Source organism: Ictidomys tridecemlineatus, chromosome 5 (genome assembly GCF_052094955.1).
Source record: "Ictidomys tridecemlineatus isolate mIctTri1 chromosome 5, mIctTri1.hap1, whole genome shotgun sequence".
Lineage (NCBI taxonomy): Eukaryota > Metazoa > Chordata > Mammalia > Rodentia > Sciuridae > Ictidomys > Ictidomys tridecemlineatus.
Genome location: NC_135481.1, coordinates 12166001 through 12179782, shown reverse-complemented (window position 1 = coordinate 12179782; position 13782 = coordinate 12166001). Strand labels below are relative to the sequence as shown.

General features: G+C 32.4%; 1 protein-coding gene across 11 annotated transcripts in view; it reads right to left on the bottom strand.

Annotated features, from left to right (window-relative positions):
- Positions 1-13782, bottom strand: part of Myo9a (myosin IXA) — a 293301-nt gene that overhangs the window by 67173 nt on the left and 212346 nt on the right. For 7 of the 11 annotated variants that reach the window (XM_021727982.3, XM_040275557.2, XM_078049353.1 and 4 more), the window contains 4 exons: positions 11949-12048; positions 11097-11312; positions 4696-4808; positions 296-438 (listed from right to left, as the gene is read on the bottom strand). In XM_021727982.3, the coding sequence (XP_021583657.1) occupies positions 296-438; positions 4696-4808; positions 11097-11312; positions 11949-12048 (572 nt within the window). The remainder of the gene's footprint in view (positions 1-295; positions 439-4695; positions 4809-11096; positions 11313-11948; positions 12049-13782) is intronic. The other 4 variants (XM_021727985.3, XM_040275559.2, XM_021727990.3 and 1 more) reach the window with 2 other exon arrangements.

Below are 13782 nucleotides of genomic sequence, written 5' to 3'. Positions count from 1 at the left end.
TGAATAATGGCTAAATTTTGGCAGTACAGAAGACTAAGGCTCACCTAAGATTCAAAATCATTCCTGAGGTGGTTGTTGCTTCATTGTTTTCTGCCACATATTCTTGGAGCTTTTAATATAGGAATACTGTAATTTTACTTATTAAGGAAGCATTTAACAATCCTGGTCCTACTTCATTAGAATATCCAGCCAACAGGATTGTCATTATAAATTCTAAAGAAATAGCAAACTTTCAGAAAGAGTAAATAGAAAGTATAATTTTAAATAAAATTTTAAAAAAATTGACAATTTTTACCATCTGGAAACTGATGAGATGGAATCACATCTGAACCAGCAAAGATTGCTGAAACCTCTGACCGAATGACAGGTTTTACTCTAGTAGTTTTCTTCTCTCCTTGTTTCCCTTTGGCCCAGAATCTCATCTTAGCTCTCTGAGGTCTGTTTAAAAGGAGAAAGGAAAAAAAAAAAAAAGGTATAGACAGAAATCAGCATGTCCCAGTGATTCTGTATATCATACTAGATTTTATAAATTTTTCATTTACATTACCTCATTTAAATTTAATCATATTCAACCTTCAATTTTAACTTTACCTAAAAGGTAGTTTCCTCATCTTAAATATAAAAATAATAATTCTCAGAAAATTTAAATAATTTTCTAAAAAAAAATAGGTACAAAGAAGTGGAACTAGGATTCCAACATAGGCTTTCTGATTCCTAAATTGATATTTTATCATTACTGTCTCCCATCCAGGTTGGATTTAGCATATAGATATTATAATAACAAATAAAATACTTTAAAATAAATCATTATTAACCACCAACCACTCCAAAAAACATTACTTTACATTATTTGTAATTTCTTTCCAGTCTTTATCCATGTCAATTTTAATATCACTGCAATCATAATGTATGTATAATTTTACATCTTTTTATTATTATAAACATTTTAATGTCACTAACTTATATTCACAAATTAGCAATAGTATAATTAACAACAGCCATTTCTTATATGAATTCTTATTTTGTTTTAGTCACAATGCTAAGTGCTTATATAGGAGTACTTTAATTTAACAACTTTACTTCTAACAAATTACAAGTTGAATATCTGTAATTCAAAACAATATGAATCCCAAATTCTATAAAACACAAAAATTTCTGAGTGCTATGACACCACAAGTAGAAAATTCAACAGACTTAGGTGACAGGTCACAGTCAAAATATAGACTGCAGGTGTATATGGAACTTAATTTCATGTTTAGCCTTGACTCCTATCCTCAAAATCTCTGATTATTTTATGCAGATTTCAAAATTTGAAAAATCTGAAATCAAAACACTAAACGTACTAAACATTTTGAAACAGAGATAATCAAACTGTACTATAAATATTATACATGTGAAAAACTGGAGATTTAAACATTAGGAAGTGGACGTGGTGATGCACATCTATAATTCCACCAACTTGGGAGACAAGGCCAGTCTTAGCAACTTGACAAGGCCTCAGCACCTTAGCTAAACCCTGTCTCAAAATAAAAAAGCCAGGTGAGGTGGTGCACACCTGTAAACCAGTGGCTTGGGAGGCCAAGGCAGGAGGATCCTGAGTTCAAAGCAACCTCAGTAACTCTTGCTATCTCTAAATAAATATAAAAAAGGGCTGGGGATGTGGCTCAGTGGCTTAGTGCCTCTAGGTTCAATTCCTGGTACCAAAAAATAAAAATAGGGCTGGGGCTGGAGCTCAGTGGTAGCGCACTTGCCTGTCATGTGAGGTACTGAGTTCGATTTTCAGCACCACATATGAATAATTAAAATAAAGGTCTATCAACAACTATAAAGATATTTTAAAATAATAAAAATAATAAACATTAGGGAACTCTCATACAGTTACCCAGTTTGTGAGAGACAAAGTTGAGAATCACACTTACTATACTATATTGCCTCTTTTAAGGGATTATATTCTCTTTCATTATATACAACAAGGAAATATCTCTAGATAATAAAAACACTCACACTTACTGACCATGTATTATATATACTAACCTTGTATTAGGAGGTTTATTGTACATTAACTTGTGAATACATGAGTATGCAAATAAAACTTTAAATATCTGAGCATCTATTATTCCTTATATGCTAAATTCCTAATTTTTACAACTATCATGAGAGTATGGTATCTGTACTTTATACTTAAGTAAACTGAGGCTTAAAGAGTTGATGAAAATGGAAGTTAAAATCAGGGTTATTTGGTTTTGGATCCCATGTTTTTACAAAGAAAAAAAAGAGAGAAAGAAAGAAATTATTAATCTTTTATATTCATATCTTATAAAGAAAAATGATTATACAGGGCTTATTAAAAACAATAGCATCCCTCTGCCACTCTCTTCTCACTTTCTGCCCCTCAGGGCAATCCTTTTGAATTTATATAATTGTTTCTTCTGCTATTTAGTATTTATATTGCTATTACACCACAACCATAGGTAACAATTCAGCATGTTCCACTACTCTTACTTTCTTCCACAAATACTCTAATTTTAGGTAGCTCAATATTCAGGATTTACTTTTAGAAATATTCAGTATTCATTTTTACTATGTAACTAATCACAGATAAGACATGTAGTTCCCAATATGACCTATTTTATTCTAGAGGGATTTTTTCCTATTTGTTCATGAAAATTGCTTTGTTTTACATTGTTCACTTTTCTTGTTTTCTTTGTATTGAGAATTGAACCCAGAAGGCTGGGGAAGCAATCTACCACTAAGCTACATTCCCAGCCCTTTTTATGTCTTGCTAGGTTGCCCAGTCTGACCTCCTGCCTCAGTCTCCTAGGAGCTGAACTTACAGTCATGTGCCAAAATTCCCAGCTTACATTTGCTCACTCTTCTACATACAATTTATTTTCAGATGTTTTTCCTTTTGTATATATCTCCTTTCAATATGTTCAAATATATTAGGTACTCCATTTCATCTTGAAGAAATGCTTCCCAGCACTTTCTAACTTGCTCCAATCTAGAGTGGTTTCCCTTACTGCTTCCTATGTAACTGTCATTTGAAAATCATCATCATAATGGAAATTACTTTGTCTCTTTCTTTTTATGATGTATGCTTTTGGAGGGTTATGAATCTATTTTCATCCATTATGACTACTAAGCAGCCTCTTCCAATCTGGAAACTTACATCATTTAGTTCTGTGAAATTTAGTTAAATTACTATTAATAATTTGTCCTCTCCATTTTCTCCATTCTATCTTTCCAGAACTCCTAGCATGAGGGTCATTAGATCTCCTAAAAAACCTGTAATTCAAAAAAAAAAACAACTGTAATTCCACCTCTTTATCTTTTTTGCTCATCTTTCTGATATGTTCTGCACTTTTCTTACAAGCTGAGTTGCTGTTTTATGCCTTCATATTTTTAATTTCAAAAGTTGTTTTTATTATGAATGTTTCTCTTTCATGCACGATGTTTAGTTTCGTGGATGTAATTACATTTATTATGCAGAAGTTCCATTAATAGTTGCATTCATCTGTCTGGAAGTTTTCTATCCTCTGAACAGTGTATTTTCTCCAAGTTTATCTATTTGTTTCTTCTTAGTTTTGGTTTCTTCATTATAAGGCATGGTCCTCAAATGTATGATGATTACTGGTGTCTAAATATGACTAAAAGTAGATTTTAAAAATGCTGCTTAGAAACTCTAGTATGCATTGCATTAATGAGGCTTCCAAACTATATTCTTCCTTGTAAGTTCTGTGGCTGCCTAATTTTACAGGAAGGGGGAGGACTAACGTCCCAAGGATTCTTTGGCCCATTTTCCTAAAGAGTATGAGAAGTGTAGGAACTAAGGAAATGAAAAAAGCTAGGGGATTTTAAATCCCCTTGTTCCAAATATGTGCCCTGACCCTCAATGGAATCTTGTAAACTCTAAGCGATCTTCTGTTTTACCCTTTCTAGAGATAAATTTCTTGTTTTATGTTAAGACTGGGGAATAAACTAGATACTTCCTTCTCAGCTTTACCCAAATGGTTTTGGATTCAGCTTTCTCCTATCAAGACACTCTGCTTCTAATTTTGTGTATGTATTTTGTTTTGTCCTTCTTGTAGGGGGAGGGAGTAGAAATTAAATATATAACAGGTATACTTTCCAGGCATATGTTCTTTTTACTATGTTATATCTTATTCCCCAATTTCTGACTTCCATTATGTTCTGCTCTGGATTTGGATACCTTGGAAAAGTCCCCTACAGTTAGTGATGAACTAGTCTACCATAGGGTCGTGAACCAAAAAGAAGTTTTCAGTGAGGGTCCAAATGTTTATATAACATAACATGACACAAAGGTATTTGAAAATAAAAAATTCTTATGCTCTCTTAAAGAGAATAGAATTATTTCCTATAAACCTTTTTCTGAAACACTTAGCTAAGGACAGAACCAAGTCCAAAGCCTGAACATATTTTCAATCTCCTCTAATCTAATCTAATCTCTTTTATAACAAAAGTCCACAAGTCACATAATGATTTACAGACTTCCCCCAAATCATAATGTATACAGGAAGATAAAGCTCAACATATGTTCCTAAACTACTATGTGTCTGTAAATATTGATGTTTATTTTTGAAATGTCAGTAAAATAATTAATTCAAAAGCTCAGTATTTAACTATTAAGACATTAAATAAAATTATATTACTATTAATCCTGTGAATAGTTTATACCTTATATCCGAATCTGAAGACTTCTGTCTCACTGTCAACTTCGTAATCTCTCCTTGAGACATTGCCTTATGAAGTTTTACTTGTTCATCAACTGAAGAAAATCTCTGTGATGTCTGCAACAATTACATATGCAAATACTTTAAAACCGAGTAAATACATGATAGCACTATAATGAAAACTAAGGTTATAGAATTATTTGAGAATTACAGTTGTTTTTAAATTATGCAAAAATGTAATTCATATTATGCAGAGATTTTGTTAAATAACATAACCTACTGAAAACTCTATTAAACAATGTAAAGTAATTAGAATTATGGAGAATTTGGGTCAATGAAATTGTTAAATAGGATCTACCTAGGACCTACCAGCTAACAAAAAATCTCATATAGAAAAGTAAATAGCCATAACCATTCAAAGATACTTAAATCCAATCACTTGATAAATCTAGAACACTTTGTATTGCCTTTCAAACCTCTTTTTATTTATAACAAAAGGTGGTAATTATTTTTATGGCTTAACTATTATAGGTTCTCATTATATTCAGTCAAGGTTTAAAGAAGCTAGAACACATAGAAGAAAAAACAAAGAACCCAAGAATAAAGGATTATTATCATTACTAATGTTCTAAACTATAAACAATTTACAAAGCTATCAAACTGGGATCTGAATTTCAATTGGCAATTCTTGTTCCATTTGTTTACAATGTGTTCCTCTAAAGACAATCCCATTCGAGGAGAGAATTCTTCTTATATATTTGTTTCCTAGTATTTTGTTTCTCCATAGTCACAATATCATTTCTTTAGCCTTTTTTAATCAACAGAAACAGAGTATCCTGAAATATTAAAATTTAATGAGCAGGTATCTGTTTCTGGACAAGATGGAGTAACAGGGGCCTGCTTTACCCTTTTGCCTGAAACTTAAATAGACAAAATGAGAATACAAAACAGCAGTTTTTAAGACAATATATGGGAAACGTCCATTGTGAATCCTACACCTGCCCGTTTACTGTCTTAAAATAACTTATAGGCTGTGATATAGAGAGGGAGAACCCAGACGAAACTTGATAGACTCCATGAATTGAACATATGAAGCTGACAAGTGCAAGGCCATTAAGAAAACTAGAAACAAAAAGACAGAATACTAGAGAGGGATACACCACGAAAGAACTCTGGAGACTACAAAAGGACACCTCTGAATATATAGTTGAATACTAATCAACACTGTTGTGTGTATAAACAACCCAAGAGGGAAAGGACCAACTGAAAGGATTATAGGTAACAGTATCCATCACTCACAAAAGGTAATATACTGCCTATCACCAAGAGCCAGAGTACAGACCCACACTTGTAACCCCAGCGGCTTGGGAGGCTGAGGCAGGAGGATCGCAAGTTCAAAGCCAGCCTCAGCAATACAGCAAGGCTCTAAGCAACTTATCCAGATCCTGTCTTGAAATAAAAATAAAAAGGGCTGGGGATGTGGCTCAGTAGTTAAGTGCCCCTTAGTTGATCCCTAGTACCCTCTACTCCCCCAAAAAGAATACATTCACCAAGAATAAAACATAGTCTTAAAAAAAAATAAACCCAAATATGATCTGAACTCTTGACTCTAAATAGATATTTTGTCCCCTGTATTCACTATAAACTGGTATATCATTTAAACCAACAATGAAGGTTCACATTTAGCAAAATGCAGAACTGTAGGAAATTTGACATTAAACAAATATTTCCTCAACAGATAAATTGTTCAAGGAACAAAAAAAGAGGCAAGGGAAATTCACAGATTAAGTGTGCCTTAAACATGAGTTTTAAATGACTTCTAGGACACTAACAAATGACTTCTAGGAAACTAGCAATAATGGAAGCTGCCTAAATACAGAAATAGAGGCATAATCTCCAAAAACAATAAAAAAGTAAGAAAAATAAAACTACACTATGCCTAGCAAAACAACTGGAAAAAAAGACTGCACACTTCAAATTACCTGTCAGCAGAAAGACAAATACATAATCCTAGCAATTTCTCTCATAGTCTCACTAGGAGCTTCTTCATAGTTCAAGGGCAATCTAAGAAAAACTATGCAAAAGTGAAAAGAGTAAAACTAGAAATGAGCTGAGGATTAATCTAAAGTAAATGCCAGAAAAAGACAGCCCATTCAAACTGTAAAAACATAATAGATTACAAGCAGATTGACTTCAGGAAAAGGACTTAAAAAATGCATAGGCTCAGGGAAAAAAAAACATTGTTTCTGAGTAAAAGAAGGTAAATAAAAAGAAAGAGATGCACTAAAGAGATGGAGTAGTGAAGAGAAAAAGGGGGCAGAATTCAGAATCTAGCAAGTAAAAAGAAAAGGAAAGAAAAAAAAAAAAAAAACCCCAACCCCCAGAGGAAAAACAACATTGCCCCCATTATCACTAAAATGAAAACAGGCTTTTCATAAAGAAACTGTACTTTGTTACACTGATGAGGAGGAAGGTCTTGAACTTATCTTGTAAACCAACCAAATGCACAAAATGTATTAAAACATGTAAAATCTATACAAAGATACAAGAAAACAAAGCAAATGAATACCAAATGAGAACCAAAACAACTTAGTGATTAACCATATCCCCCTCAACACAAAAACAAAAAAATCACAAGTGAAGGAAACAGAAATTCTCAAAATTAATTAAATATTCTTACATATATTTGAAAAATCTTTTGAATAAGAAATTAGAATTCAAAAGTAGCAGAAAAAAAAACATATAAACCAAAACTTAATATTTTGAGCAAAAAAGTAATCAAATATTCACATATTAGAATCTGAGATACATCTAAAATTATCATCAGAAAAATATGTTGACTTAAAAAACTACATGAATAAAAAATAAATGAATTCCCAAATCAAAATCTAGAAAAATAAGAAATTAATAAACTAAAGAAAACACATGGAAATATTGGGCTGGGGATTGGCTCAAGCAGTAGCGCGCTCGCCTGGCATGCATGCGGCCCAGTTTCGATCCTCAGCACCACATACAAACAAAGATGTTATGTCCACCAAAAACTAAAAAATAAATTAAAAAATTCTCTCTCTCTCTCTCTCTTTTTTTTTAAAAAAAGGAAAGAAAACACATAGAAATAAATAATACAGATAAAAGCAAAAACCAAAAAAGTAGAGAATGGGAAAAAAACATTTTAAAATCCTGCAATTTTATGAAAAAAAATTTAAAAAATAAAAAAATGACTAGATAAATACACAAAAATCTAAAATAAATATGAAAAGTTAGATGAAATGGATAATTTCATAATAAAAAATGGTTTATCACAACGGACATTAGATAAAAAGCTTTATTAAAAAGACCAATTTTCCTAAAAGAAATAAAGAAACTATGCCACAAAAAAGCACTAACCCCAGGTGATGCTTCCTAGACACAGAAATCCACCCAATCTTTAAAGAATATAGTCATGTGTTTGATTTTGGGGGGAATGAAATACTGGTATAAATATAAAGTGTGTATTCAATAGTATAATTGCTCTTAGGGTTGACAATCCAAGAATCTAGGTGTTTAATACCAACCATTTTCTACCCTACAAAAGACCCAGTTCAAAATCACAAAGTCCAGACATCAAAATCATGTAAATAACTTCTTCTGACTTCCTTCTTTTGAGACACTACTAAAACACAGTTAAGGTGGTTTTCCCCTATTGTAATATAATAATAAACTGAGCTTTGCTTGATCAACAGGTTTTTCTGGCAGTCTTTTATGAAAAGAACAGCAAAGAGAAAGAAAACAACACAGATAAGGATGAGAGAAAATAATAATATAAGAAATGGGGGGATAGATAATTAAAAATTTAAGTTTTATCCTGTTAGAGATAAAGAAGAATGAAATTGTGGAGAGCTATTTGGAAGTCACATCTTAAAAGAGATTTTTTAAAGTCTGGCTATCACATCTTTACAGAGATTATTTTAAGTCTGGCTAACAGTGTAAGAAACTATACAGAGAAAAGTATGTTTCCTATACTAATCTTACAGATAAGGGACAGAAATTATTTTATCAACCCACTTACCATTCAGAAGATGGAGAAACTAAAAAACTATATGAAAGTCATCTTTAAAATACTGCTTAGCAGAACATGTCATTTTCTTCAGTAAATGCCCCAGTGGTGGATATAAGAAATAAGAATGGCATATAGACCCTAAATAGTTACTTAAATGGCAGTTGGAAGTAGGAAATTAAAAAACATGGAAGTCACACAAAGGAGTGAAACAACTACCCTTGAATCCTATCCCCACACCATGTACAGCTGAATTTTTATCATCCAACTCAAGATGTAATGTTTATCAAACCCCCTTCAGGTAATTAATTTGTGACTGTCCACATCCCATTAGATCAATTACTTCACAACTGGAAAAGTGAGATATGATAATTTCTGCTAAGATTTAATGACATAGTTTTTAGCAAACACCAGTGACACTATCATTTAATCCAGGAAAAAGAAATTGAGTTTTCAAAACTCCATGTGAGCTCCAAAAATCAAATCCCTTTAAAAACATCTGTTGTTTTTGTTGTTTTTCCCACAGTGGTCCCACTTAGAAACAAGAAGTTTTCATCTTCATGGTATCAGATAATGTTAGAGCAAGGTATATTTTCAAGACAAAGAAACACATTTTAAAATTGTTCCTACCCTCCCCACCCCAAACCCTAATAAGTAAGTATCTGTTAGCATATTCTAGAAAGCAAAGCTTCTTCATGCAAGTGTCCAGGAGAAACAAGTACCACCACCTGTTCCTAAAATAGCTAGTGATGAAAGAAGACAATGAGAAAGCCAGAGAGATGTCTAACACGCTATGCAAGGTGCTCTACAACTATTGGCATGCAGTGACCATCAAGCAGGTGATCAGAGGCTAGAACACCAAAGGAGCTAAAAGCTCAAGAGCAGAAAGCCCAACTTCCTGATTCATCTCAGCAAGAGTTTCCAGTATGAAAGAATTCCACTACCAAAAGGACTAGAGGTTGTTACAGAGGAAACACTCAGGAACAAAAGAGCAGTTATAAATGCTAAATTCTTTCATGAATACATAATTTCATATGCTACATAAAATATAATTTTAAATAAAATTAGTGTATTCTATTATGAAATTTCATAGTTAACTACTAATCATAACAAAACATATTTCATTATTTATAACTCAAACATAGGGCATCTTCAAAATGGAATTATTTGATCCTACACTGAAGACATATTAGTTCTAATCATATATATTAACAGATAAAACAAACTGTTTCCAACTTCTACAATACTACAGTTTGGCTCAGGTTAATGATATTTGTTTAATCTTGAAACATGTTCTACATTCTTCTCTTTTTACTGATTTTGTTTTCCCACAAAGAATACCAACATTATCAAGAAAAAGCTGGGACCAATGCCCACAAAAGATAATGAGGGTATTTTGGAAATTAGGAGAAATTTTAGTTACCTAGGTCTTCAATGGATTCTAACAGCTTAAAACAATTCAAAAACTAAAATATTTAATAACTCAAAGAGCATCATAAAATTTTCTTCCATAATAATAACATTAAAGAAGAATAGTGCACAACCAACTCATGGATATGCATGGAAACAAAACATATACTTGTCAAACCACAAGTGTACCCCTAGTTTTGGTTAAGATTATAATAAAATTAACTAGTACAGCTTTATTAAAACACAACTCTGATGTTAATAATTTATGATAATACAAATTCACACTATGTAGAGCCTTCTATTTGACTGCATTGATCCAGGGAGACACATTTTGCTCACTGGATTTTTAAAAGTTCATATTTATGTTCTATTACTGAAAAACTGGAGGAAGGAAGCACGTTTAAAGGCTTAAAAAACCTATCAAAACAAATAAGTAAAAGTGAATAATATTTCAGTTAAAATTGACTTAATTAGTTTAATAGATAACCTATTTCCTAGTCCAGGGCTCAGTAAACTACTACCAGCAGGTCAAATATAGCCCATTGCCTGTTTCTGTAGTTTTATTAGAATACTTATTATCGTTGCTGCTTTCACACTACAGTGGCCAAATCAAGTAAATGAGTCTATATAACCTAAACATTCTAAAATATTTATTATTGGGCCACTTACAGAAAAAAAAATTCAGGGATATAAAAAAATTCAAGATACAACATCAAAAATTTCTGTATCAGTGATAAATAACCTTAATTTTGCTTGATTTATGATTTCATTATATATTGCTAAAATGCCCTTTATTTGAGTCCTAGTAAGTTAAGACTTAGCTACAATCGCTGTGTTCACTGAGGTTTCCCATGTACAAACTAATAAATGAAAAGAAGCTGTGAAGATTAGCTAGCTTTAGATTAGCAAAGACTATTCCCAACAGATTTGTTGATTTTTTAATATTGCTGTAAATTTACCATTTCGGAGTCACTGTGAGAGGCCTGACCCAGGCTGGATGCAGGCCCTAGCTCAGAGTGAGAAGCTTGGTCAAGGGAGAGAAGGGGCTCAATAATGTCATCGTAATCATCTTCCTCTGTATCCCCCTCCCCATCGGCAAAAGTACCTCTAGTCAAGAAATCGGAGCGCGTCCGCGCCATTCGAGCTTTCTTTTTATGGGCCGGTCTGGCAACCTGCTTGACCAAATAATAAAACAAATAACACAACAATGTTTTGTTTTGTTCTGTTTTGGAGAAGATGCCAATGAAAGAGGGCTCATGAATTTCTTGAAATATCCCTCCACCCCAATGCCCTTTCCATTAATAGAAATAACAGAGATGACCAAAAGGAATACAAATATGTTACTTTTGACCAAGAATAAAAATGGAGGGCTGGGGTTGGGGCTCAGTAGCAGAGCGCTTGCCCCGCACATGTGAGGCACTGGGTTCGATCCTCAGCACCACATAAAAATAAATAAACAAAGATATTGTGTCCATGTATAACTAAAATTTTTTAAAAAAGGAATAAAAATGGAAACTAAATCTACATTGTTCTTCTACATAGCCAAGTAAGTCATTCTTCACTGCCATAATGTCACACCAAAGTCACTTGAATAAACTGCCTTTTTTCTTAGCTAATTCTTTTTTTGTAAATATAATCTGAGTTTTACGAACCATTTCTTTCATGGAGTACACCTTCGAAATTATAACAAGCTTAACTCATACTTCTTTCTCTAAGAACACTTGGGAATAAATGAGTAGATAAGGTGTTCTACTTATAAGAACAGTAACTTCTAGAATAACATGCATCTACTTCATACAGAAGATGCTTACCTCTTGTTGGCCTGGCCCAACTAACTTCACAGGTTTCCCAGCTGGTTCATCTTGTTTAGGGACTTGAGGATTTCTTTTGTTTAAGGCTTCATTGTTTACACTTTAAATAAAACAACAGGATTAAATTTCAATTCCTAGCAGATAGCCCATGGAAGTAGTCTTAAAATACAGCATGAATTATAATCAAAGAATTCTAGCAAATTCTATAAATATTTTCAGATCTTAGCAATCCCCAAAATAAAAACTGAGATATTTTTTCTGTTACCTAATCAATACTATTATCTAGAGTCTACATGCATGACTGAATTCCTAGAGTCTCTGCCATGATAGTCACTGGGTATACTCCACTACGGTGACATGTTTAAACAAAGTGTAGTTCAAAACCTGAAGTTATAGTGTTGGCTTGTGAAAATTTAATATGCTTGAATAACTATATGTTGTGATTATTTTATCATTAAATTCTGTGCAGAAATGGATGTCAGTATCTGAAAAGAACATATACTATCAGTGCTTCAATCAATAATATTAATTCAGTCCCGTGAGCCTTAAAATTTATCAACAACATATTGCTAAACTCACCTCAGCAGGACTATAAATTCTTTTAAGAATCATATCCTACCTCTTAGTATAGAATTGTTTGAAAGTAGACATTAATTTATAATACTAGTTGATATGTAAACTGATCTTACATTCCAAATCTTTTATTTACCTTTTTGGGTGCTCTTGTATTTATTTATTTTATTTTACTTTATTTTATTTATTTATTTTTGGTACTGGAGATTGAACCCAGGGAGCTTTTCCACTGAGTTACATCCCAGACCTTTTTATTTTTTATTTTGAGACAGGGTCTCCATAAGTAGCTTGGGGCCTTGCTAAATTGCTGAGGCTGGCCTGAAACTTAAAATCCTCCTGCCTCAGTCTCCTATCATTTAGCTTTTGTAAAATGAAATCTAGGGCCTTTTATTCTAGAAGTAACAGTCCCGAAACAAATAGAGATGGCAATCTTTATTAGCTAAGTTTCTCAGCTATCTCCCTTTCTGACCAGTGTATGATCAAGCCAAACAATTTTAACTTTAGTTCTTGAAGAATTTTCTTGTGACCATTAAAAATCGTCACAGCTGACCTTACTTGTCTGCTTCCAAAAAGAAAGAAAGCAATTAATAGTATCTTAACCACCCAAAGTAATGTTTAAACTCATGGAATTTTCATTAGATTTTCCCAATGTCATCCCTCATTAAACAGATTAAGACCACTATGTACTTATCACCATTATGGTATTAAAAAAATACTAACCTACTACTATTTCCTAATCATGAGACCCAATGCTTTTACTTTTATGTAAACAATTTAATGTATAATTATTGAAGATAAGTAGATTATTAATATGGTAAAACAAACTACTTCAAATAGACTTAAAACTATATTATCTTGGAAAAATGTAAAAGGGATAATTCACCAGGATGATTAATGTTTTTTGAGTCTACAACCAAGTCTTCACAAAACAGATTCACTTTATATTCAAGTATCTATACACACACATACATAGAAACACAATGTCATTAATCAGAATGACAGGAATTTTTTTTTAACACCGTTTTACTGGCATATGTGCTATATAGAGCCTTTGAACATCTATACCATATCTCTAGGCTCATGGGCAGAAATTTAAGTTGTCATTAAGTTAAAATGCATTTCATAATATGCAGAAACCCTCAGTAGAAAAATAAAATATTAATGGTTGTTGCCCATATTTATAACGGTTTCTATAAAATCTTACACAAATTTAAAAGCTGAAAGATTTATATACCCAGAGTACAACAGGAGAGAAAAAGGT